Source organism: Lemur catta, chromosome 14 (genome assembly GCF_020740605.2).
Source record: "Lemur catta isolate mLemCat1 chromosome 14, mLemCat1.pri, whole genome shotgun sequence".
Lineage (NCBI taxonomy): Eukaryota > Metazoa > Chordata > Mammalia > Primates > Lemuridae > Lemur > Lemur catta.
In genome coordinates, this window is record NC_059141.1 from 388849 (window position 1) to 413644 (window position 24796).

The 24796-nt window shown below is 64.6% G+C and overlaps 1 protein-coding gene across 5 annotated transcripts in view; it reads right to left on the minus strand.

Annotated features, from left to right (window-relative positions):
- The window catches only part of KNDC1 (kinase non-catalytic C-lobe domain containing 1), a 44299-nt gene that overhangs the window by 6922 nt on the left and 12581 nt on the right, over positions 1–24796 (minus strand). For 3 of the 5 annotated variants that reach the window (XM_045568213.1, XM_045568215.1, XM_045568214.1), the window contains exons 4-26: positions 22872–23018; positions 22385–22502; positions 20705–21408; positions 19078–19192; positions 18426–18497; positions 18278–18339; positions 17976–18134; positions 17082–17159; positions 16849–16939; positions 16488–16650; positions 15688–16418; positions 15371–15515; positions 14981–15066; positions 13797–14185; positions 8947–9040; positions 8774–8871; positions 8458–8678; positions 6624–6737; positions 5957–6104; positions 5688–5867; positions 4828–5034; positions 4077–4159; positions 3715–3865 (exon numbers count right to left, since the gene is read on the minus strand). In XM_045568213.1, the coding sequence (XP_045424169.1) occupies positions 3715–3865; positions 4077–4159; positions 4828–5034; positions 5688–5867; positions 5957–6104; positions 6624–6737; positions 8458–8678; positions 8774–8871; positions 8947–9040; positions 13797–14185; positions 14981–15066; positions 15371–15515; positions 15688–16418; positions 16488–16650; positions 16849–16939; positions 17082–17159; positions 17976–18134; positions 18278–18339; positions 18426–18497; positions 19078–19192; positions 20705–21408; positions 22385–22502; positions 22872–23018 (4356 nt within the window). Of the gene's footprint in view, positions 1–3714; positions 3866–4076; positions 4160–4827; positions 5035–5687; positions 5868–5956; positions 6105–6623; positions 6738–8457; positions 8679–8773; positions 8872–8946; positions 9041–13796; positions 14186–14980; positions 15067–15370; positions 15516–15687; positions 16419–16487; positions 16651–16848; positions 16940–17081; positions 17160–17975; positions 18135–18277; positions 18340–18425; positions 18498–19077; positions 19193–20704; positions 21409–22384; positions 22503–22871; positions 23019–24796 lie in introns of those variants that run through there. The other 2 variants (XR_006739187.1, XR_006739186.1) reach the window with 2 other exon arrangements.

A 24796-nucleotide genomic window follows, 5' to 3' on the forward strand; every position in this document is an offset into this window, starting at 1 on the left:
ATTGTGCCCTCCGCGTTCTCCCACGCTGTGGCTTGTGTCAGAATCTTGAGTGACATTTCGAGGTGTGCATGGACCACATTTTCCTCATCTTTTCACCCGTCTGTGGACATTGAGGTGCTCCTGCTTCTTGGCCGCTGTGCTCCATTCTCTTAAACAGTCGATGAAATCGAAACCATCATTATTCATCCAATAAAAGTCAGAAAATTTTTCTTCACATTAAGAAGTTTCTTCTTGGCCTCGTATTTCCACGCTGTTGCCCGGGATGTTATCTGAGTAGAATGTACTGTTATGGCTGACAGCATTACACTCTCTGGCTCGAATTTTCCATTTTAACAATTTTCTGGGATCATAAATGAGCTTACAAAGTCAAACTGAGCCTCTGCATTGTTGTGACACCAGTTAGTAACATGCAGTGCGCAGCTGCCACTCTGCGGGGAGGACTGCTCCTTCTCACCAACTCTGCCTTTCATTTACAGGCAGGGGCGCCGTGGAGAGAGCAGAGTCCTTCGTGCCCTTCCAGGCTGCAGCTGAGCTGGGTGTGAGTCTGCACGGCTCCCCCCGCTGCCAACCCCAGAGACCTGGGAATGTTCAAGACGCACACCAAGGCCAGCATGTCCTCGGCCCTCAGGCAGGGCGCCGCAGACTGGGGGCCCCTCTCAGGATGAGAGGTACTGTCCCCTGCCTTCTCGTGCAGCTCAGGGTTAGGGTGCTCCCAGCACACGAGGTCAGCGCCCCTGTTCTCGTCCTTGGGAAGCCCAGCCACTGCTCCCCTCCCCCCACCGCCGCCCCCGGCTAAGGAAACCGTGTTTTAAGTCCCTCACAATGGTAACCCAGGCTCCCCCTTCCCCTGTCCTGGCGGAAATGAGGCGGGTTGATTTGTACCCAAAGCTGGAAAATTCCCCCCCAAAGAGAAAAGAACCAGAAAACTGTATTCATTACTGGGCTCAGGGTTGCCCCGTGGGGCTTGGAGAAGACCTGAAAGGACACTAGAGGAGAGGCACATCGTGGCGGCCGCCTCGCAGCCTGGCAGGAGGTGCTGGGCCTCAGTGGGCTCCTGGGCAGCCCCAGGTGCCACCCTGCCCGTGGTCCATGGGCACGTTCAACCCTCTCCAGGGCAGCAGCGGTAGGTCCCTGCCGGGGCACCCTGTCCTCGGGCCCAGGTTTGCTGTAAGGGAGCTGCGGCCCAGCAGGTGGCAGGTGTCCACTTGCATCACAGAGGTGCCCTCTGCCTGTTGGTGTGGCCCCCAGCCCGTGCTGTCCAGCAACGCTGGCCCCAGGTGCCAGGAGATGAGATGCCTCCCGGTGGCTGTCTGCTGGGGGAGGCGCAGCCCCAGGGATGGCGCCCGGCCGGGGTGGGCGGGAACTGGAGGAGGTGCCGGCCTGGGCAGGTGTGTCCCTCACGGGCTGTCTAGTGCCCTGCTGAGATCAGGTGGGCCGTGTCCAGCCTGAGGCCCCCAGGACCTAGAAGAACCTGGGATCAGCCCCTTGACCAGACCACCGAGCTGCGTCTCACTCGACTCACTCGTTCCACGAACTGACCGAGGACCCGCATGCCCAGTCTGCTGCGGGTGGAGAAGTGTGAGGTCGGGGAACAGCGGGAGTGACACGCCCAGCCCTGGGGAGGGGCTTGGCTCAGTGACGGAGCCCCGCGCGCGCGCGTGTGTGAGAGAACATGTGTGTGAGATTGTGTGCGTGAGAGGGATTGTGTGTGCTTGTGTGAGGGGAATTGTGGGGGGGGATTGTACGTGTATGGGGTGTGTGTTTGTGTGTGTGACGGGAACTGTGTGTGTGTGTGAGGGGGATTGTATGTGGGGGGATTGTACGTGTACGGGTTCTGTGGGGGGGATGTGTGTGTGAGGGGAATTGTGTGTGTGGGGATAGTGTGTGGACTGTATGTGTGTGAGAGGGATTGTGTCTTGTGTGGATTGTGTGTGTGCCTGAGGGGGGATCGTGTGTGTGTGTGTGTGTGTGTGTGTGAGGGGAATTGCATGTGTGAGGGGGGAATGTGTATGAGGGAGATTGTGTGAGGGAAATCGTGTGTGAGGGGGATAGTGTGTGTGTGTGAGGGGGATGGTGTGTGTGTGAGGGGAACTGTATATGTGTGTGTAGGGATTGTGTGTATATGTTTGAGGGGAATTGTGTGTGAGGGGGATTGTATGTGTGTGCGTGGGGATTGTGTACGTGTGTGAGAGGGGGATGGTGTGTGTGAGGGGCGATTGTGTGAGGGGGATTATATATGTGTGTGTGGGGATTGTGTGTGTATGTGTGAGGGGGATTATATATGTGGGGATTATGTGTATGTGTGAGGGGAATTGTGTGTGAGGGGGATTGTATATGTGTGCGTGGGGATTGTGTACGTGTGTGAGAGGGGGATGGTGTGTGTGAGGGGGATTATATATGTGGGGATTATGTGTGTGTGTGAGGGGAATTGTGTCTATGTGTGAGGGGGACTGCATAAGTGTGTGGGGATTGTGTGTGTGTGAGGGGAGTTGTGTCTGTATGTGAGGGGGATTATATATGTGTGCGTGGGGATTGTGTATGTGTGTGTGAGGGGAGATTGTGTGAGGGGGATTATATGTGTGAGGGGGATAGTGTGTGTGTGTGAGGGGAATTGTGTCTGTGTGAGGGGGACTGTATATGTGTGTGAGGGGGATTGTATGTGTATGTGCGAGAGGGATTATATATGTTGTGTGGGGATTGTGTGTGTATGTGTGAGCGGGATTGCATATGTGTGTATGAGGATTGTGTATGTGTGAGGGGAATTGTGTCTATGTGTGAGGGGGATTGCATATGTGTGTGTGGGGATTGTGTGTGTGCGTGTGAGGGGGATTATATATGTGTGCGTGGGGATTGTGTATGTGTGTGTGAGGGGGATTATATGTGTGAGGGGGATAGTGTGTGTGTGAGGGGAATTGTGTCTGTATGTGAGGGGGATTGTATATGTGTGCGTGGGGATTGTGTATGTGTGTGTGAGGGGGATTATATGTGTGAGGATTGTGTGTATGTGTGAGGGGAATTGTGTCTGTGTGAGGGGGACTGTATATGTGTGTGTGGGGATTTTGTGTGTGAGGGGGATTCTATATGTTGTGTGGGGATTGTGTGTGTATGTGTGAGCAGGATTGCATATGTGTGTATGGGGATTATGTATGTGTGTGTGAGGGGAATTGTATATGTGTGCGTGGGGATCGTATGTGTATGTGTGAGGCGAATTGTGTCTGTATGGGGGCGGGACTGTACATGTGTGTGTGGGGATTGTGTGTGCGTGTGTGAGAAGGTGACGGTGTGTGTGTGAGGGGGATTGTGTGTGGGGGGATTGTATAGGTGTGTGGGGATTGTGTTTGTGTGTGTGGGTTGTGTGTGTTTGTGCGAGGGGGATTTTGTGTGTGTGTGTGTGTGTGTGTGTGTGTGTGTGTGAGCCCAGACAGGGCTCTGTGCAGGGCTGTGGCTCGTCCTGGGTCTTTAGTGGCCCACAGCTGAGCAGCACCCCTAGCAGAAGGGGACAGGTGTCAGGCTGGGGACGTGACTGTTGTGCCTGGGGGAAGCTGAGGGTGTGGTGAGGTCCTCATTAACCCCGGGCTCTGCCTGTCCCCCTGCCCTTGGTCGCGTGGCTCCGAGGGATGGTAAGTGGGGGTTCCCTGCATGAGGAGAAGGTGCCGCTGGCCCAGCAGCAGGTGGACCCCCCACCCTGCTCTGACAGCAGAGCCACGGGCCCACCTTGGAGGTGTGGCTGGTCACGATTTCGGCAGCCACCCAGGTGCTGACATCATCGGCATTTCTTAAAAGCTGTAACAGGTACTTGTCCTGGACGTAATTGGGCAGAAATAAGCTGCAGGTTTTGGCCGACAGAGACTCGGAAGAGCTGGACCTGGAAGAGAAGCTGTGCAGGTCACCCTGGCTGCAGGGGGCCCTCTGTGCAGGGGGCCGGGGTCTGGCTGAGAGGCCACTCCCCTGGGGTGAGTGAGACCCAGGCATCTCCCTTTGGCCAAGAGAGTCCGTGAGACTCTTAGGGAGGCCCCCAAGACCCTCCCGCCACCCCCCGCAAACCAAGGGCCTGGGGACACCGCAGGGACGCTCACTTGGGGAAGGCTGTGCTTTTGTCCATGACTCCCAGGGCCCGTGAGTTCAGGAAGTGGACGGGGTGGCACTTTTGAAACAATTCCTGCCCAAGACACAGAAACAGAGGTTCAGGCCCCTTTCCCCAAGGCCTCGTGGCCAAGGGAGGGTCCCAGGGAGGGCAGAGGTTTTGGGGACGCTTTCTGCAATCTCGGGTTCAGCACCCACCCAGCAGCCCACAGGGCCTGGCCAGCAGGGCTCCTCGTGTGTGTCCTCCCAGGGGCTCACGGCATCCTGCCAGCCCTGATGGGATTGCTGGGTTGCCATCACTGCTGTCCCTGCCATGTGACACGGGGTCCCAGGATGGCGGGGACCAAGGAGGGGCTGCCTGGGCGGGAGCAGAGGAAGGAGTAGTGCAGAGGCAGGAGGACCCCGGGCTGCTAGGGGAGGGGGGAAGACACAGAGCCCATGTGGCCCCAGGGTGCCCTCCAGTGCCCGAGGAGAGACTGGAGCGCCGGGGTGGAGGGAGGAGCCAGGCCCAGCGGGTGGCAGGCGTCCTCGTGGCTGGTGCTGGTGGAGGAGGCCCCTAGAGCCCAGGCCCCTTCTGGGCTCCCTACTGCAGGCAGGAGCTCCCCCAGACCTGTGCACCTGGCAACTGGCCCGTTCCCTGACCATGGACCTGTTCCTCCAGGAAGCACCCGCTGAGGGCCCCGTGCTGGCTGTGCCCCTGGGTCGCCTCGGAGGACCGAGCCCAGGGTCCTCAACCTCCCTCACCTGCTGCAGCAGCGTCAGCTGAGTGAAGAGCTGGTGTGTGCTGTACTCGGTCAGGAAGTACGGCCCCTTCTCGCTGGTCTTGGCGCAGGGGCCGTAGAAGTCCTCGAGGAAGCAGGGCTTGGGCAGGGCGGCGGCGATGGTGTACGGGCGCTCCTTGTGCTGGGGCAGCACCAGCCCGTTGCCCCGGGGCAGCCTCCAGGGGAAGCTCTGCAGGGCAGGCCAGGCGCTGAGGGGCCTGAGCTTGGCTGTCCCCTCCAGGTCAGTGGTTTGGGGGCGGGGACAGGGTGGGGACCAGGCCGGGTCCAAGCCCAGGACTGCTCAGACTGGCTCCACTACAGCCAGAGAGCAGCACCTGCCCACCCACAGCTGTTGGCACAAGGACACCTGTGCTGGTCATTTCAGTGGTTCCCCACGGACAGAGCCGCTGAGTTTGGGGGCTGTCCCCATATGTTAATGGACAGGCCAGTCATCTCCCCACAGTGGTCTCTGCCACCCAGGTCAGGCCTGAGGCTCAGGAAGGTGAGGGGGTGAGTTACACACAGCAGGACCCTCACCTGAGCACCCGGGCCAGGGCAGAAAGTGCCACAGTGGGGACACAGAGTGCACGTGTGCACTTGTGTATATGTGTGTGCACACAGAGACATGCATGTGCATGTGCACGAATGTGCTTGTGTGTATGTACACATGTATGCCTCTACACACATTTAAGTATGCATGTGTATGCATGCATGTGTGCACGTGTGTATATGTATGCACACGTACTTTTGTGCACATGTATGTGTGTGCATGTGTATGCGCATGCCATGTCCTTGAGGCTGGGCTCAGGGAGCCATATCCACCTGCCCTGGAACGGTGCCCACCTTCCGGGAGATGCCGTCCTCTGAGAGCCTCTTACAGAAGGCGTTGAAGGGTCTGGCGTCCTCCTCAGCCTCTTTGGGGTCCTCCAGGTCTGCGCCTCGAGGGGCGCCTTCGGCCCGCCTGTCCGTGCGCACCTCCAGGAGGCCCAGCAGGTGCTGGGCAGAGCCGTCCAGAGGCAGGATCTGGCCAGAAGCATGAGGGGGGGGTCACCGCCACCCCCAGGGTGAGGGCGGCACCTCCCACCGTGGGGGCCCCCGCGTGTGGCGTCCACCTTGGAGGAGAGGAAGTCTTCCAGCCGGCCCAGCAGCCCCGAGTTCCTGCTGAAGTCCACGGCGTAGCAGTCCTCCACCCAGGCCTGCAGGACGCAGAGGCTCCGCTTGTAGATCTTGGTGAAGGTCGAGGTGGGGTCCTGGTGGGCCCTGGAGGCACACGGAGCAGCCTGAGGCGCCCGGGGTGCTGGGGGAGTGGGCAGAGGGCAGGGCCCACGAGCCAGCTCTCCCGAGGGCAGGGTGGGAGCCGGTCTCCTCATGTGGGGAGTTGAGGGGGCCTGGGGGTCTTCCTGGGGGTCCCTCCCCCAAGGCTGGAGCTGACCTGGGCAGGAGGGTGCACAGGGTGTCCCTGGGGTGAGGACAGGTCAGCTCGAGCGCCTCCCCCCACAGCCACCACCCTCTCCCGCCCCAGCCGTGGGCGGGGGTGCCCTGCCCAGGGTGGTGAAGGGCCAGCTGGACCCTCCACCTTGGCTGGGCTCAGCCCCCCAGTCCTGCCCACCCGCCGGCGCCTCTCCCTGCTTCCGCGGGGCCCCTCAGCCCTCACGCTGACCTTTGCCGCCCAGGTTCTGCTGGCCCCTCATGGCCCCCATCCTCGCTGGGGCCCTGGGACTGCCTCGCCCTGCAGGGCGGCCACGCGCACACCGTGGGGGCCGGGCCCCCGCTGCGTACCTGGACAGCGTGCTGCCCATGCGGTCCAGCAGGAAGTGCAGGAAGTCGTGTGGCGTGCAGAAGTAGCGGAAGGTGTAGAGGAACTGCTGCACGTAGCCCTCCAGGAAGGCATCGCTGCGGGGGACGTGGCCTCAGCCGTGCTGCAGGCAGGCACGCACGGGGACCCCGCTCCCGCTCCCGCTCCCGCCGTGCCAGGCGCGTGTGATGCCGTGTGCACGGGGCCCTTGCAGGACAGTCACCCGGAGAAATAAGGGGCTGCAGTGGCGACATGCAGAATCCCCTGCCCTTTCTAGCACGAGGACCTTTTTTCACACAGACCGCGAAGGCCTCGCTGCCGGGTCTCCGCGTCCAGAGCCCGCTCACGCAGGGAGCTGCGGCTCCACGGAGGGACTCGCTGCCTGGGGGGCGGGGAGCTGGGCCGCTGGCTGGAGAGTTCTCCGTCCCAGGGTGGAACCAGGCAGCTGAGCGTGAGCGTCAGCCCAGGGACGCTGGGGCCCACGTGGGGGTGCGTGAGAGCCCGGGGAGCAGAATGGCCAGTGGTCAGAGGGTGGGCACCCGGCAAGGCTGCCTCCCCAGCCAGGGCAAGGGGTCCGGGTGCGAGACGCTGTGTCCCAGGACTGAGGGAGGCTGGTCACCTGCTCGGCCCCGGGACCCGTGGTGGCCACAGCTCAGGCCAGGGAGTGGCCAGGGCCCCATCAGAGCTGGGAAGGCCTGTGAGGACTGGCTGCCAGGGAGGCTCTGCCTCGATGGAAGTGCAGTGCTCCCACACACCTCACACCTCACACACGCCACCCCCACCACACACCTCACACCTCACACACGCCAGCCCCACCACACACCTCACACACACCTCACACACGCCACCCCCACCACACACCACACACGCCACCCCCACCACACACCTCACACCTCACACACGCCAGCCCCTCCACACACCACACCTCACACACGCCACCCCCTCCACACACCTCACACCTCATACACGCCAGCCCCAGCACACACCTCACACACGCCAGCCCCACCACATACCTCACCTCACACACGCCACCCCCACCACACACCTCACACCTCACACACGCCATGCCCACTACACACCTCACACACGCCATCCCCACCACACACCTCACACCTCACACACGCCACCCCCACCACACACCACACACCTCACACACGCCATCCCCACCACACCTCACCCACACCTCACCCACGCCACCCCCACCACACACCTCACACACGCCATCTCCACATACCACACACCTCACACACGCCACCCCCTCCACACACATCACATACACCACATACGCACAACCACACATATGCACACACACCATGCACATCATACACATCACAACATAACTGCACACACTACACACGTATATGCCACACCACACAACACCCCCATGACCCCACTACACACAATGCCCACGTGCACATCACACGTGCCTACTACATATGCACAACCATACACTGCACCACAGCATACCCCGTGCATACCACAAATGTACCTACTTGTGCATAGCACACATGCACAACCACACATGCTTGATCATACATAACACACATGCACATACCCCGCACACAGACCACACACACCACACTGCACGTGCATGCACTTGCACGCACGGTCACACACACATACACGTCCCTGTAACAGCAGGGAGACCCCACGGTGGGCGTGGGTCAGACCATGGCCTGAAGGGCCCCAGTGTGTTAGCTGTGCAGGGTGCAGGGACCGCCAGGCACACCCCGCGGGCCTCTCCGCCTCTGTCCCCTCCCGGGGCACTTTTCTGTTTTCCGGGACCAGCTTCTCCCGCCTGCTCTGGGGGCACCTCACCTGGAGTACAGGTAGGCCATGAGCCCGAGCGGCGTGCCCGCCTGCAGGACACGCGCCTTCCTCTGCCGGCTGCCGCCCGGGTGCTTGTTGACATTGTAGAAGATGAGCGAAGAGGACTCGTCCAGCGGGCTGAAGTCCAGCGTGTCGCAGGGGGCCGCCGCGATGTTCACGATCACCGGCAGGGCGCAGGGCTCCAGGCCCCAGCGCTCCGCGTACAGGACCTGGGCATGTGCGGACACAGGGGCTTGTCAACCACCCGCCCCGGGCTTCCCATGGGGCCCAGACCCGCCCGTGTGCGCAGGCTGCAGCCACTTGCCTGCAGGTACTTCTTGACCAGGCCCAGGAACTGCACCCTGGACTTTGTCTCCTCCAGCTGTCCCCTCAGCTTGCACAGCATGGTCTTGACCTCCGAACCTGTGCGGGGGCAGGAGGGGGGTTGGCACGTGGGAGCCGGCGTGCCTTGTCCTGGCCGCGCTGGCCCGCAGTTACCTTTGTTGCGCTTTTCCTTCTGCAGGAGCTTCTGGTAGAACTTGAGGGTCTTTCGGTAGTTTCTCTGCTCTATCACGAGCTGCTGCTCCAGCTCCTGGCAAGGAGGCAGAGCGGCTCAGCCCAGGGTGGCACGCTGCAGCACGATGGGGACACGCACCGCGATGGGGACATGTTCTGCAACTTGGGACACGCACTGCAATGGGGACACGCAGCGCACAGCAGCACCTCTGCACAGGCTCCAGGTTTGGGGAGAAACAGGCACATTTAGCAGCCCGAGGCCACCTGGCCCCTGGCACCTGAGGTCCGGGAGGCCCCTCCACGGTCCCCAGGCCCACAGGGCAGTGCCTGGGGTGGGTGGGCTGCCTGCCGCCCTCAGCCAGAGTCAGGCCCTCCCCGGGAATACTCAGGGAGCAGCACTCTCCCTCGGGACGGCTGTGTGGCCACCACGTCCCTGCACTCGGGCCCTTGAGGGAACAGGGCTCCGCTATGGGTCCACGGCCCCCAAGTGTCTCCCGGGTGCCTTCGGGTCCCTGCGTTTCTTTTTACATTAAGCTTAAAGAAGCCCAACGGCACGGACTGCACCATCCCGACCCGTGTGGATCCTTCTCCCTGGAACCTGCTGCCCGGGCCGGCAGGGCCTCCCATGCCGCTCTGGGCCAGTGTGAACACGTGTGTGCGGGTGCACTCCTGTGTGTGAGTCCCTGAACTTGCCCAGAATCTGAGTTCCTTTCCGGAAGATGGAGCGGGGGCTTCTCCACGAGGGACGTGGGACTTGGGCCAGGCTGGCAGACCCTGGATGTCCAGGAGGAAGATGCTGCGTTCTCCCAGCTCGCCTCCTGCCTGGCAGCCCCCTCCCGCGCATGGTCTCCTGGGACAGGCAGGGTTCTCATCTCACACGGAGGCTGAGGGCGGGGCAGCCCGGGGGTGGCCTCGTGGGGGCAGTGAGGGGGAACAGCCGGAATCCGGCGTCGCCCCTCCCTTCGTAGAGGTGAGGACAGGCCTCCCACCGGCACCCACTGAGGAGGGCAGTGATTCTGCAGCTGATGAGGGGTCTGGGACGCCTCGGGAGTCTGTGCACTGGGCCTTGAATTCCAGTGGCTCCTCCTGCAGGAGGAGGACCGAGTGTGGGCCTGGGAGGGGCCGGCTGGGGCAGAAGGCGGAGGCACGTAGACTCCACGGAGAACCGTGTCCTGCGAGGTTTCCAGATGCCCGCGGCCATGGGAGCTTAACCTGAGAGCTGTTCCGGGTGGCTCTTGTGAGTCTGTTAGCTCAAATCCAAACACGGCTTTCCCCAAATCTCATCATCCCACGATGGACTTGACTGCATTGATAGTACTTACTTTTGAGTGGTTTTGCAAAGTAAAAAATGCAGGCAATATTTTTACTTAAATCCTCTCCATATGGTGGTCTCAGTGAAAACATCGTCTACATGTCTGTCTTCTACCCCAAACTGGTGTTTAGCAACAATGTGGGTCACGGGTCAGCGTCAAGCCTCGGCTTATGAGTCGGTTCTGACATCCGCCAGCAACACTGCTCCCGTCGCTGAACGTGGACGGATTCTAAATTAGCCTGCGTGGACTGAAATCCACACAGCACACGGGACAAGGGAGAAGGAGCCACGTGTCTCGGCCACACCTGGACCACAAGTGACTCAGCCACATCTAGACGAACACTTAGGACCGTTCCGGTGAGTTGTTCTGCTCTGGCCTGACCTGCCTGGGGATTTTTCATAAAGTTAAAAGAGCATCATCTATTAAAAGAGAAACAGATGTGAACGGTTTGAGGCACAATTTAGGCCACTGGCTACTGGATTTAACTGGACAAATGGCTGAGGAACATCGAGGAGGAGATGAATGAAACGATAATTGGAAGGAAGTTGGAACAGCCAGAAATCGTAGACAAAGAAGGTTGAACGGAAACCACTGCCATTCACCTCGACCCTGGGAGAAGCGACGGGAGCGCCCAGACGGGCCTGGGGTGGCCGGGGCCAGTGTCACGGCCGGGGACAGCAGCATGGTCGAGGCTCCTGTGCGCTCTTGTTTTGGGCTGCAAATGTGAAAATCCGCCTGGTAGTTGTTTTATGCCTTTCCTGTTTTTCTGAAGCTCCTGCTGTGAAACGGACTCGGTGGGTCCTCGGAGAAGGTCGCAAAGCTGTGGCCACGGCTGTTCTCACCCAAACCCGCCGCCAGGCAGAAAGGGCTCAGGAAAGTCCCGGCTGTGCGGGGCTCCAGGACAGACTTCTCCCCAGGTGAGCAGCCCGCCGTGCCGCGTCCCCCAAGACCAGCCACTTGGATACGCCGTGTCCCAAGCAGGAGCCGCCGCAGAGCAACGCTGGGTGAGTGTCCACCTGGGCCTGTGGCGGACGCAGCTCAGGGAACCTCGTCCCAACCACAGGGTCACGGCCCAGTGAGAACAGACACTGGCCCTCGCCGGACCCTTCCGACCCCCGCTGGTCTCGGAGCACATTTCCAGGGCCCTCTCGGGGGACAGAGCCCACCACCCTTTGGTGACAACCTCATGGCAAACTGCTGTCCCCGAGCCCTTTTGATGCTGTTGAAGACTGAGACGTCTCATGACCCACCTATGCCTGGCAGACACTTGGTGGGGAGACCCGCCACACCTGGCACAAGACCAGCGCTCATTTGGGGGGGGCATCATGGTGGCCACAGTGGCCGCAGCCCAGCAGCCCTGGTGCCAGCCCCACTCTGGCTTCTCTCCAGCTGCAAGGGTCATGACCCTCCCTCAGCCTCAGTTTCCCAAGACCACAGGAGGGTGATGTGGCCTGTGCAGGCCGCACTTCCGGCTGCAGCTGGTTTGTCTCTGCTCCCACAAAGGCGGCCACAGGTGGAGAGAAACAACCCACTCCGTGGCGCTCCCGTGTAGACGCACACTGGAACCAACCCACTCCATGGTGCTTCCGTGTAGACGCACACTGGAACCAACCCACCCTGCGGCACTCCCGTGTAGACGCACACTGGAACCGACCCACTCCGTGGCGCTCCCGTGTAGACGCACACTGGAATCGACCCACTCCATGGTGCTCCCGTGTAGACGCACACTGGAACCGACCCACTCCGTGGCGCTCCCGTGTAGACGCACACTGGAACCGACCCACTCCGTGGCGCTCCCGTGTAGACGCACACTGGAACCGACCCACTCCGTGGCGCTCCCGTGTAGACGCACACTGGAACCGACCCACTCCGTGGCGCTCCCGTGTAGACGCACACTGGAACCGACCCACTCCGTGGCGCTCCCGTGTAGACGCACACTGGAACCGACCCACTCCGTGGCGCTCCCGTGTAGACGCACACTGGAACCGACCCACTCCGTGGCGCTCCCGTGTAGACGCACACTGGAACCGACCCACTCCGTGGCGCTCCTGTGTAGACGCACACTGGAACCGACCCACCCTGTGGCACTCCCATGTAGATGCACACTGGGTGGCACTCCCGTATAGATGCACACTGGAACCGACCCACTCCGTGGCGCTCCCGTGTAGACGCACACTGGAACCGACCTACTCCGCGGCGCTCCCGTGTAGACGCACACTGGAACCGACCCACTCCGCGGCGCTCCCGTGTAGACGCACACTGGAACCGACCCACTCCGCGGCGCTCCCGTGTAGACGCACACTGGAACCGACCCACTCCGCGGCGCTCCCGTGTAGACGCACACTGGAACCGACCCACTCCGCGGCGCTCCCGTGTAGACGCACACTGGAACCGACCCACTCCGCGGCGCTCCCGTGTAGACGCACACTGGAACCGACCCACTCCGCGGCGCTCCCGTGTAGACGCACACTGGAACCGACCCACTCCGCGGCGCTCCCGTGTAGACGCACACTGGAGAAGGGAAGTCAGACGCACCAGGCCCCACCGGAGGGGACTTGCAGAGAGGGGGCAGGGGTCTCTGGTCAGAGGTCCAGACACGGATGTGGCAGCAGCGAATTTCTGGCTGGCCTGAGAGGCAGCAGCGCCGTGGGCCCTGTCACTGGGGGTGCACCGTGCAGGCTGCCCCTTCCTCGCCAGAGCCCCGTGGGAGGTCCGAGTCCTGAAGCCCTCAGTACACGACGCCAGGCCCGTGGCCAGGATGCATGCAGAGGCCACAGCACGATCCCCGCCTGCCACGCAGCCCAGAGGAAACGGCTGATTCCAAATAAAAGCCAGTGTTTAAAAAGCATCACGCTGTCCCCACGCTGGCTCCCGAGAAGGTGCAGGGTTACTTTCTAGGCCAGGCAACGAAGTGAAGTTCGGAGGGCGGCAGAGGGGACAGGGAAGGAGCCTCCAGGAAAGGCTCCCAGGCAGAGCCCGGGGAGGTGCTGTCTCCCTGCCCGGCACCATCCGGGGCTTGGAGGCCGGAGGTGGAGAGTGAACTGGTGGGGCAGAGGTCACTGCCATGGGGTCCCTCCTGCCGGCTGCCTTGGGCGCCTGGGCCTTCCAGTCACTGGGGCAGCAGCCCTGTGTCCAGAGCCCTGCAGAGGGTCCCCCGCACGCAGGGTGGCCGGGCCCGGCTGCTCTGCCCCAGGACAGCAGGCACCTTCTCTCACCTCAGAGCCAGGAGGCCGCACCTGCCCCAGCAGAGACACAGCCCGGCCCAAGCAGGACTCCTGTGAACCCGTCACCTGTTGACCACACGCCCAGCTAACACGAGAGGAGAGCCGTGCCCCACCCCAAACGTGGGGATCTCCTGCAGGTGAGCGCAGCACAGGAGGGGCCCAGACCACTGTGGCCGGGCCCCGGCGGGGAGGGGGCTCCTGCGCTCATGGCAGCATCTGTCCCCTGGGGTGACGCGGGCGCTCTGCTTGAAGAGGGCCTCGCTCTGAGGACGCCCTAGGGGGCGCCTGGACTCACCGGGGCCTGGGCGTCCAGCTGTGAGTGCCCGTCAGCCGCCTGCCGCCCCAGGGCCTTCACGTAGCTGTGCACATCCGCCCCGAAGCAGTCGGCCTCGTAGAAGGCGCTGGACCAGCCGGGGTTGCAGCTCTGGAACCCTGCTGGTCCGGGGGACACCGCCGGGCTGCCCTGGCCAGGCCTGGCCAGCTGGGCCGCTGCCTCCGCGTCCGAGGCTCCCCAGGCCGGCCGGCTGTCCTCGGGCTGCTGCTCTCTCCCTGCTCGCGTGGACTTCTGAGGCCGAAACCCCACCTCGAAGTTCCCCTGTGAGAGCTCGTCTGAGTCGGCGTCTGGCAGGGAGGGGGCCAGGCTGGGGGCCCTGCTGGTCCTGGCCGCGGCCGGCTTTTCCTTTCCTGCAGAGAAAGGAGGCAGGTCACCGACAGCGTCTCTGCTCGGCCCAGTGGGCAGAGGCCTTGTTGACAGCTCGGGAGGCCGGGGCCCCCGTCTGGGAGGGTGGAGCTGGGATCGGAATGAAGAGCCGAACCTGGTGGGGCCCTCGGTGGGCAGAGACCCCACTGGGCTCTCCCTCTGCTCCGAGCTCCGTGTGTCCAGAGTCCGGCCCTGCCCTCCCTGGCTCCTGCCCCCAACAAGCCCAGGTCTTATGTTTTCACTCGCAAACCCGCCAGCAGCACCCGGGCTCTCTCAGGGCCGGGCGCTTCCGTCTGTGCTGGGCAGCTCTCCTGAGCTTCCCTGGTCACCCGGAGTGTGTGGATGCCGCGCCCGGCACACTTCCCGCTTCTCTGATTCGCCGGAACCGGCCCAAGCCCATGCCCGAGGCTCTGGTCACTGGCTGGGGGCAGACCCAACGGCGACCACAGCCACACCCCCTCCCCAGTGCCCGCTGCTCTGCCTGCCCAGGACGGGACTTCAGATCCTCTGGAAGCCTTGGGCTGAGGACCTAGGAAAGCCAGCCTTGGGGTCTAAGTGGCAGGTTTCCACTTGTCACCCTCCCTGGCCCCGGCGGTGTGCCTGTCCTCGGAGATCCAAGGCCCCCACCCCGCTCCCCGGCTCCCCCATGCTGGTGGGGAGGGAAGGAGCCCCCGACAGCCCCAGCCCTGCTGGCTGCGGGGAGAAAACCTTCCCTTTACAGGACAAGCCCTGGGGTCCTGGGGCGCCCTGGAGCCTGCGGGCGCAGCCTCAGCTCTTACCCTGGCCTGGCAGCAACGGCCTCTGGCCGGACAGTGAGCAGCTGCTCAGCCTGCGCTCAGGCTGCGGCCCGGCGTCCTCGGAAGCGCTGAGGAGAGAACGCAGGACACGGTCAGACGGGCCCACCCCCGCCTGCTGGGCGACCCCGCCTCGGGGCCTGGCATGGACCACTCCGCCATACGAGCAGGATGAGCAGGGCCACGTGGCCGGGCTCTGTGGTTTCCTTTCCTGCCAGGGCAGAGGGAGGGAGGCTGCCTGTGCCCCGCGGCTGCCACCCCAGCAGGCAGTGCCCATCCTGCGCCCCCAGCTCTGAGGCTGGGGCTGTCGCTGCCCTGACTGCGCCAGCGCGGGTCCCCCGGCCTCACGCTGGGGCCTCCCCCGCGGGCTCTCACCTCTGGGAGGGCGGGGTCCGCCCGTTCACCACGCTGAAGAGGTTCTGCAGCAACTTCTCGTCCCAGTAGAGGTCGCAGAACTTCTCGGAGATGGCGCCGCAGAAGGTGGCAAAGGTGAGGTCCCTCAAGGCGAGGATGTACTCCCCTGGGTTGAAAGATAACGGGGACACGTCAGGTTGGGGGCAAGAGCAGCCTTCAGGGCCTGGGGTGGACGGCCCCTGGCGCCCACCGCTCCCTGGAGAGCCGAGTCCTGCCCGTGCCCCCTGCGGCCTCTCCCCGGTCCTGGGGCTTCCCGGGGGCCCCTGCGCCCCACGCACCCATGATCAGGGCCTCCAGCCCATTGTCGAGGTAGCCGTCGAAGGCGAACTCCTCCTGGATGAGGCGCGTGGCCTCCTGCAGGGACGGGCAGGCCGCCCTCTTCGCAAGGGGCGAGGCGTCCACGCCGGGCAGGCAGAGCTTGTGCTCTGCTGGCTGGGGCCTCTCGGGGACACTGTCACCACGCCCTCCAACGTCACCACGCTCTCTGCCGGGAGAGCCCCTGGGGCTGTCTGTGCGCCCCCCGGCCGGGGAGGGGCCCTGAGAGGCTGGTTGGGGGCCCTCTGGCTCCTGGCCCGGGTGATCGGTGGCCTTGCTCCGGGGTGGCTTGAGGGGGTGGCGGGGGCCGAGGCTGGCCGCTGTGGGCCCTGGGGGGCAGGGCCCGAGGCCCCCAGAAATGGGTCCAGGTGGGATCTGCCCATCAATCCCTTGCTGTGGGGGTGGCACGGATGGCTTCAGGGGCAGGGTGGGGGCAGCGGAGCCAGGAGTCACCAGTGAGGCCCCCTCCAGCTGGTTCTCGGGGCCCAGGGGGTGGGGGCACCCCTGGGCCCAGTCCGGAAGCACCGGCTCCCCGAGAGGTTCTAGGGCTGCTCCCTGGGGCCCTGGGCCAGGCGCCTCCAGGCTGTCTCCGGTGGGGGCCTCGGGGCAGTGCCCCCCCTCTGCGCCACCCTCCACCGGGCTGTTCCCTTCCTGCCCTCTCTCTTCCGGCCCCAGGCTCACGGCAAGCTGGTCCCTGCAGGGGGAGCAGAGAGCTTAGCAGGGAGCCCCAAGTTTGGGCACCCACCTGCTCTGGGAGACTCACCTGGTGACACTTGTGTCCTGTGGGAGGACAATGGGCCTAAAGTGAGTGGCCGCAGAGGAGAAGGCGGCTGGCAGCTGGGTGGCTTCTTTGTACCTGGGGGGATGGCTGGGCACGGGCCCTGGCACGGCCACAAGTCTGGTGTCACTGCTGACCGGTGCGCAGCCTGGGGACAGGGGCAGTGGGTGTGGTGGGGCCGGGAGCCCAGGGCCCCGATGGCTGCTCTTTCCCACCGCGTGGGGCCGCGTGTGCCCTCCCCCTCCCCCGGTCCCCGAGGGCCCCTCTGAGCCAGGTCTGGAGCTGGAGGCGGGAGTGGCCGGTGCTTGGGGGTGGGCAGGGTGCTGGGTGTGGGGTGGGGGCCCACCTGGGCCGGGCTCCGGAGCGGGCACCGCGCTGGGCTTCAGCTCAGCTACCGAGAAAGCCTGGAGACCGATGCTCTGCTCCTCCCGGCAAACCTGGGCGGAGGACACAGGGCCCAGCCCAGGTGCCACAGAGGCCTGGACACGGGGTGGACTATGCCGTGCCCGCGCCACCCACAGTGCAGAGAGAAAGCTGAGGAAGGCGGGGGAAGGGGCCGCAGCTGCGGAGCTCACCTACCTCGCAGGTGGACACCCGCAGGTGGGCCAGGACCTTCCTGCTGTCCATTCCCCGCTGGAGCAGGTAACTGCCGCACACCTGGGGGCAGGAGAACGTCCGTGCGTCCCGACAGGCTGGGCTGCGGCCGCCAGCCCCACCCCATGGAGCTCCTGTCCGAGAAAGCTCCGGGCCTCACAGCGCTCGCTGTTTGCTCCAGCGGCACCGAACGACAGGCCCACGGCCGCCCCCGGCCCCTCCCTCCCGGCCTGTGCTCCCTCCAGAAGCCCACCACACCACGAGGAGCAGTGGGGCTCCTGGGAAAACCTGCTCCCGCCACTTTGACACTTGAGCTTGTCTTCACGTGACCCACCGGCCCGAGGTCACAGACCCAGGTCCCCCCACAGCCGTCCCCTGCCTGTCTGCACGTGGCTTCTCCCTCCAGAAGGTCTGGTGGCCTCACAACCGCGGGGTCCCCGCTCTGTCACCCGCTCTGCCTGTGGGGCACGGGCGAGGTCCCTCTTGGGGGGAGTGGTTAGAACCCAGCCCTGAGGTCCGGGTCTCAGCAGTGGGACCAGGTGGGGGGGGAGGCCAGGGGGACCCGCAGAGGAGGTGGCCTGAGGCTGCAGGCCCTGTGGGGGACACCCTTGCCCACTCTCAGGCCACTGGACACCGTGGAGAATGGGGTGCCCTGGAGGAGTGGCTGTGGGAGCAGCAGGGACCCCACACTGTCTGCCCACGTGGACGGGCCGTGGATGAAACAAACACGCTCCCCTACCCCGACGGTCAGGCTGACCATTCTTAGAGGGGACGACCTGGTCGCTGGTTTCCTGGCCCCTGCGTGCCCAGCTCGGTGACGGTGGCCACGGCCTGAGGCCCGTGGGCCGGGAGCTGGGGCCACGACCGCCTTGCAGTTACCTTGATGGCCTCTGCCACGGACGGCCGCTCCAGGGCGCTGCGCCGGGCCATGTCTAGGAGGAGGGTCTTGAGCCTGCGCGGCAGGGCCAGCTTGTGGTCTCGGGGGACACTGAACTTGGCTGCTGTCCACAGGACGGCGGCTACACAGTACACGGAGGCCTGGGCGGTGGCAGAGAGAATAGAGGTGGCCGCTGTGCCCAGCAGACCTGTCCCCTGCAGGGGACAGCAAGGCACAGTGGCGCCCTGGACGGAGCGGACGTGGCACCCGTGGGGCTGGGGCAGGGCCGTGGGGGCCCCGTTACCTTCTCCGTCACCAGCCGTTCCTCTGCCACCTCGGGAGCCAGGAAGAGCGAGTCGTGAGGGCCTGTGAGAGAAAAGCCTGCTTAGCTTCCCCCGTCCCGGCTGCCGCTGGGACCCTGCCCTGGGGGCCCCCCCACCCTGAACACCCACCATCGGCAGGGGGCGGCTTGAGGAGCACAGCGCCGTCCTCAGCCACCAGCACAGAGTCCAGACGCAGGTCGGCTGCAACACAGCTGCAGTCAGCACTGGGCACGGGCGTGGCTGGGCTCCCCGGGCTGGCGGAGACTCGGCCAGGCGGGGGGCCCCGCCACACGGGCACGCAGCTGCCCCCAGCCCTGGGCAGCGCCGGCCAACACCAGCGCCTTGAGCTGGAAACCAGAGGGCTGAGCAGAGGAGGGTGTGGGGGTCGGGGGGCGCGGCCGGCTGTGCCCTGCAGGTCACGAGTCTGGCCTGAGGTGGCCCGAGGGATGTGGGTGTACAGCACAGGGACACCAGGCTCAGGTGGCCGTGGACCTCTGACCCCCAGCCCTCTGGACACTGTCCTCACACCCCCCGGGCAGGGCGATGCCACCGACGTCCCGCCCACCTGTCCTGCTGTCCTGCAGGTTGGGCTTTGGGGGGACACAGACCAGTGCAGTTAGAGTCCCTCCCTGGGGACAGGGTCGCCCCATTGAGGGCATGTGGCTGGGCCGTGGCGTGGCCCCCGTTTCTCTTTATTACAGGCCTGGTTTGAAGGCTGACCTGTGAGCACCTGCCCCACCAGCCCTCAGGGTGCCCGGCGGTGGCAGAGCTGGGGCATCACCTGGGTGCTCGGGGAGCGTCCGCAGGGCGTGCAGGAGGGCGAGGCAGAGCGCCCACAGCTCGCACTCCCGGAGGGGCCGGCCCAGCCTGGACAGCAGGTCCTGCAGGGACACCGGCTGCGGGGAGAGGAGCATGGTCAGCAGGGAGCCACCCAACCGTGCCTGACACCAGGGGCCAGGGACGTCCCGACGGCAAAACAAGCCTGGCAAGGATGTGGGAGACCGGAGCCCTCTGCATGGTGGCGGGAATGAATGTTCCAGGTGCGTCACGGCAGGGAACCGCGAGGCGGCACCTCAGAAACTGAGCGTGCAGTGGCCATGGGACCCGGCAATGCCACTTCTGCACGTGGACCCGGGGGACATGAGAGGGGGGCGCACACACTCGCACACCCACGTCCGCGGCAGCTCGGCCAGTCCCAAGGGTGGGTGGGGGAAGCAGCCCCGTGTCCCCACGCGGTGGGACATCGTCCAGCCTCGGAGGGGAAGGAGATTCCGACGCACGCTACAGCAAGGACGGACCCTACGGACATCGTGTGAGTGAACTAAGCCAGTCAGCACAGGGCAGCGCTGTGGCTCCGCTCACGGGCAGTCGTCAGATTCGCACAGACGGGAAGGGGATGGGGGGCGGGGCGGGGGTCTCATGGGCGTGGAGCTCAGGTCCAGATGACACAGTGTCCCGGAGATGGGCAAACACACGTGACGCTCTGTGCACTTACAGTAGGTTTTATGGGATGTGTGTTTTAACACACACGGCTGGACCCAAAGAGCTTCAGCCGAGGGCGGAGCCAGACCCGCCGCCAGCCCTGGCCTCAGGCGCAGGCTCAGCAGAGCCCCCGTCCAGGCCCTGGCGCCTCACGGGGCTGAAACGCGCAGCAGCTGGCGCCTGCCCTCCCTCGCCAGCGTGTGTCACGTGTGGGGCCCCAGCATGGAGCTCTGAACCCGGCTGGCCCCTGGCTCTGGACCAGCCCTGACACCTGCGACCGTGCCCTGTGCCGGGGGCTGAGGTCCGGCGGCCCCGATCCCAGGACCCAGCAACGCCCAGTTTGGGGTAAGGAGGCCGAGACCTCAGCCCCACCCCTCGGCAGTGCCACCTTCCGACGGGGCTTAGCCACCCCGTGCCTCAGTTTACGCACCTGGAAGGAGGGCTGTCGTGAGGCACCTGGGCACGGGAAGGGAGTGGGTGGTGGGGCACACGTGTGTGGACACCGGGCCCCGCGAACAGGATCCCACCAGCTTACGGGAGGTGAATGCAAGTGAGTCCCGGGGCCCTTGGGTCAGCAGGCCTGGCGGGAAGGGGGCCCTGGCGGCACAGCGAGGTCCTCGGGCCACCGGCCCCAGGGGCCCTTGCCCTGAGGACCTCACAGGACGCAGGGTCAGAGGGCCGAGGGCCCAGCCAGACTGCTGGTGGTGACGCGAAACCACCCAAACCTCCCAGAGGCTGCTCCACACGGCGTCCTCCGCCTGTCACCAGGGGCAGCAGACACGGGGGCCCCTCCTGCCCAGGGGCTGTCCCGGCAGCTGCACAAAATCCCAGTGGCGCTGAGGACACCCTGGGGCACTCGGGCGGGGACACCCCCTGCTGCCCTCACGCTGCCGCCGACCCCAGCCCCGAGACACCTGCTCACCCACCTGCTCCACAGCTGCACCTGCTGGCTGCCCGGCTCCTTCCGGAATCTCCTCGTCACTTCCGGGTGTCCGGCCTTCAGGGGCTGCCTCTCCAGGGTCTGCGGGACAGGGCGGGGGTCTCTCTTCTGCCGGCGCCTGGCCGGGGCGTGAAGCCTTGGGTGCCCCGGGGCCCCCGGCCCCACTGAGGCCTGCGCAGGGAGCCCCTCCCAGCCGGGGCGTGGGCTCCCGCTCCGGCCACAGTCTGCATCTGGGCTGCGCCTTGGAGCTGGAAGGGCCATTTTCCCCATCCGGAAAGACCTTCCTGGGGTCGGGAGGGAAGAGTTCAGACGCCAGCAGCCGGGTTTTCGAGCTGGCCAGCGGCAGGGGGAGGGCGCTGGCTTCGGGCCCATCGGGCAGGAGCCTGGGGAAGGTCTGCACTTTCCTCAGCTGGCCCCTCCGCAGGAGGTCTCTGTCCAGCTCGCCCAGGGGGCCCCTGCTGTCCAGGAAGAGGCCGGCCAGCCCCCCCCGGGTGTGGCCCTCCCCGTTCCTCATGGAGGGGGACAGCAGGGGCTTGGGCGGCGAGGGCCTGGGGCTGGTCTCCGGCTCTGGGCCTGCAGGGGGGCGGTGCTGGGGCGGGGGCTCTGGGTCAGCGCCGCGGTCTCCGGGCGGCCTCCTGGGCCCTGCGCTTCTTGGAGCAGGTTTCTCCCTCCAGGTGGTCTCCCCGACATCTGGGCACAAGCAAGACGCGGTTACTGCGGAGCCCGGATGGTGTCCCCAGCCCCCCCCCCCCCCAGGACCCCAGCTCAGGTGCTCAGGGGACAGGGCTGGCTGCCAGTCCCACCTCACCCGTCACATGATCTGGCTAATAAAAGCGGCTCCGGGCCTCCCTCTCCCCCGGGCCAGGCCAGGCTTCCGCTGGGGGCTCCCACGGGAGCCCCGGGCCGCTAATTACCCAGCCAAGGCAGTCGCTTTCCCATCACGGTCACACAGGTGACAGTCCCAACAGGACGGCACCAACTCTGGCCACGGCCGTCCTGGCGGACCATCTTCCACACTTGGCTCTAGACACTCGCGGCCCCTCTGGGGACTCTGCAGCCCACTTCACGCTGCGCCCCCCCACAGGGGCTCTGCTCTGTGGAGAGGGACGCTGGTGGCTGCCTGCCTGGGCCGCGGCAGTGCCTCTGCGGAAATGCCACTTGCTCGGCAGGACGAGCCCTGCCGGCCACTGCCAGGCTGCCTGTGGCCACGGCCTCAACACTGTGTCCCCAGGCCCCGCACGGCTCCGTGCTGCAGGCAGCGATGTGCAGGTGTCGTCTGCTCATGGGAGTGTGCAGTATAGACACGCATGAATTTGCATACCTGTGTGACTGAGCGAGTGTCAATGTGCGTGTGTATGGGGGTACACACATGATCTATATGAATATATGTGCATGTGATTGTGTCAGTGCATATGTTTATGAGGTGCGTGAGAATGTTAGCATGAAAGTGTGAGTGTGCATGTGATGTGTTCATGTGTGTGCATAGTATGTGTGCACATCTGTATAAGTGGGCGTGTCCCTATGTGTATATGTGTATGCGTGTGTGAGTGCAAACACTCGCCTGCATGTGTATATGTGTAGGCACGTTACACATGTACACATGCACGTGTGTCAATGTGTGTGCACACATGCAAGCACACACGTGTGTGGGGTCAGGAGTGCTCACCCTGCAATGCTCCGAAGGACTCAATGGAGAGCACCCTCCTCCCCACGGCCGAGAGGCTGCGGCACAGGCGGCAGGAGGACGTCAGCTGCATCTTCTCCTTGCACAGCGCTATGATGCTCTGTGGGCAGGACGGGTGGGTCGCCAGGGAGGGGGCCCTCCCTCCCCAGCGCCCGGCGGTCCCCAGGGCCTGCCCACTGCCCGCCTTGCCCATTTTCTGCACCCTGGGCGATGCGTCCTGGGGTTATAGGAGCCAGCAGGTCCTGTTTGGCCCGTGACAGGCACAAGCCCAGCCTTCCGTAACAAGAACGTGCACTGAAGAGTCAAGTCCTCACACAGAACACAGTGCCTCCAAGTTCTAGTCCAGGGACCCAGGGGAGCTGCTGGGCCCACGTGTGTGCGTGTGCACGTGTGTGTGTGTGTGGTGCACGAGGCAGCGGGGGTGGGTTGGGGCTCGCCCCAGGGGGGTGAGGGGTGGCCGTGCGTTTACCTCCAGGTCAGGCCGGTCCCCAGGGTCCTCCGCCTGCATCTGACCCAGCAGCGCCTCCAGGTCCCGGCTCAGCCTGGGCTCCAGCGTGGGCTCTGCCACGTACTCCAGGGCCACCTTCAGCGTGGCCCCCAGGGAGTAGATGTGAGCCTGCGGCAGGGAGGGGCCCTCAGTGCAGGGCACACGCCTGGGCCACGGCGCCCTCCTGCTGCCAGGTCTGGGCCTCCCCCACCCCCACCTTCCGCGGGGCAGACGCTGGACCCGCTCCCTGAGGCAGCTGCGCCTCTGAAGGGCTGAGCCTCTCCTCTCTGAGGCCTGTTCCTGCAGCGGGATCTCAGCAAGAGGAAGGACGGGTCCGTGTCTGTGCTTGAAAGCCGGCGTCTTCCTAACTGTGGCCTGAGAGGGGCTCTGTGTGAAGGCCTGGCCAGCTTCGTCCCAGAACAGCACATGAGGCGTTACCATCCCACGTCACCAACAGGAGCGGAGCCCAGGGAGGCAGGTCCCAGCACATGCGTGGAGGCCGGGACCCGGGCCAGGGCCCCCACCACACTGCACCCCCTTCCAGAGGCGAGGCTGGCCCCCCGCCATGTCCACTCTAGTCCGAGGCTGGCTGAGTGGACACGACACCCCACCCCGAACTGGACCTGCCATCACTGTTGGTGGGGTCCAGGGGGGGCGTCACGTGACCCTTGGTCATCGTGAGGCCTGGGGTGACCTGCAGACTGTCCGGTTTTCACTGGAAGCCCCATGTCCCCAGGCCCGGCTGCCCCTCCCGCCGCATCCCCTGCCAGGGTCTCCATCCAGGAGCATGGCCACTGGGCCCTGCCCACCCAGCGTCACCAATTCTGCCTCAACTTCTTTCTCTCCTCAGGAGTTTTATTTGAATAAGCTAAAAAGCATCACAGAGAGGAAACTGAGCCTCCTCCACGGCCCCTCACCCCTGAGGGTGCTCAGGACACGCCACCTCCACGCTGGCAGAGAAGCTCCGGGCTTCTCGCCTGGACACGGGCACACACGCAAATGCCACACGCACACGCAGCTGAGGACCTGGGTGCTTCTCTTGGGTGAGCCGCGTCTGTCCCGTGTGCCAGCTTTTCACAGGATAGATCTCCACAGGGACACCGACCGACCTTCTCCAGAGCCCGGCCCTGACTCCCCACGCAGGGCACTCTCTGCACCCTGCCCTGTGCCCTGGGTTCCCCTGCCGTGGCCCCCCACTCCCTCCCTGCTGGCACTAGCCCCTGCTGGGTGCACCGACACCTCCTGCCAGCCCCTTGGCCCCTCGCAGCTTGGCTCACGCCTGGCCTGGCCACAGTCTCTGCCTCACACCTGGGCCGGCGCTGATGGCAGCCGCGCTGCCAGCCCCTGTGGTCTTCCATTCCCTCGGGGGGCCTGCCACCCACCCACGCCTCTGAGGGTCCTTAAAGGCTCATGGGGGGCCCCCTGACACACGTGTTCAGGCAGTGGGGGTCCCGCCCCAGTACTGACGCTGTAGCCGATGCTTCGGCGAGCGTGGCTGTGTGGCAGCGGCTCTGTGCTCCACAATGTGTGTGTGGTGCAACCCTGGGGACTGGGTGGGGGGTCCCGGGTCACCTCCCGGCACAGCTGCCGACAAACTGCTCCTAAGTGACCGACCCACATGACCGCCGGCCGCGCCCAGGGTCCCCTCCCCTGCGGAGCTCCGGTCACAGCAGCTTTGCCTATCCGCTAGGAACAGCATCTTGAGTTACTTTGTGTTTTTATAATCATGAAAGAGACCAAGCGTCTGTGCTTACCTATCTGCGGTTTTAAGGTTTTCCTCGAAATGCCCATCCGCGGACGCTGCTGATCTCTGCACTGAGATGCCGCCCTGGGCCTGGCACCTGCGCACGCTCCTGCCACCTTCTGGTCCTCCCGCTGTGTCACATGTCCTGACGTGCAGCGCTCTG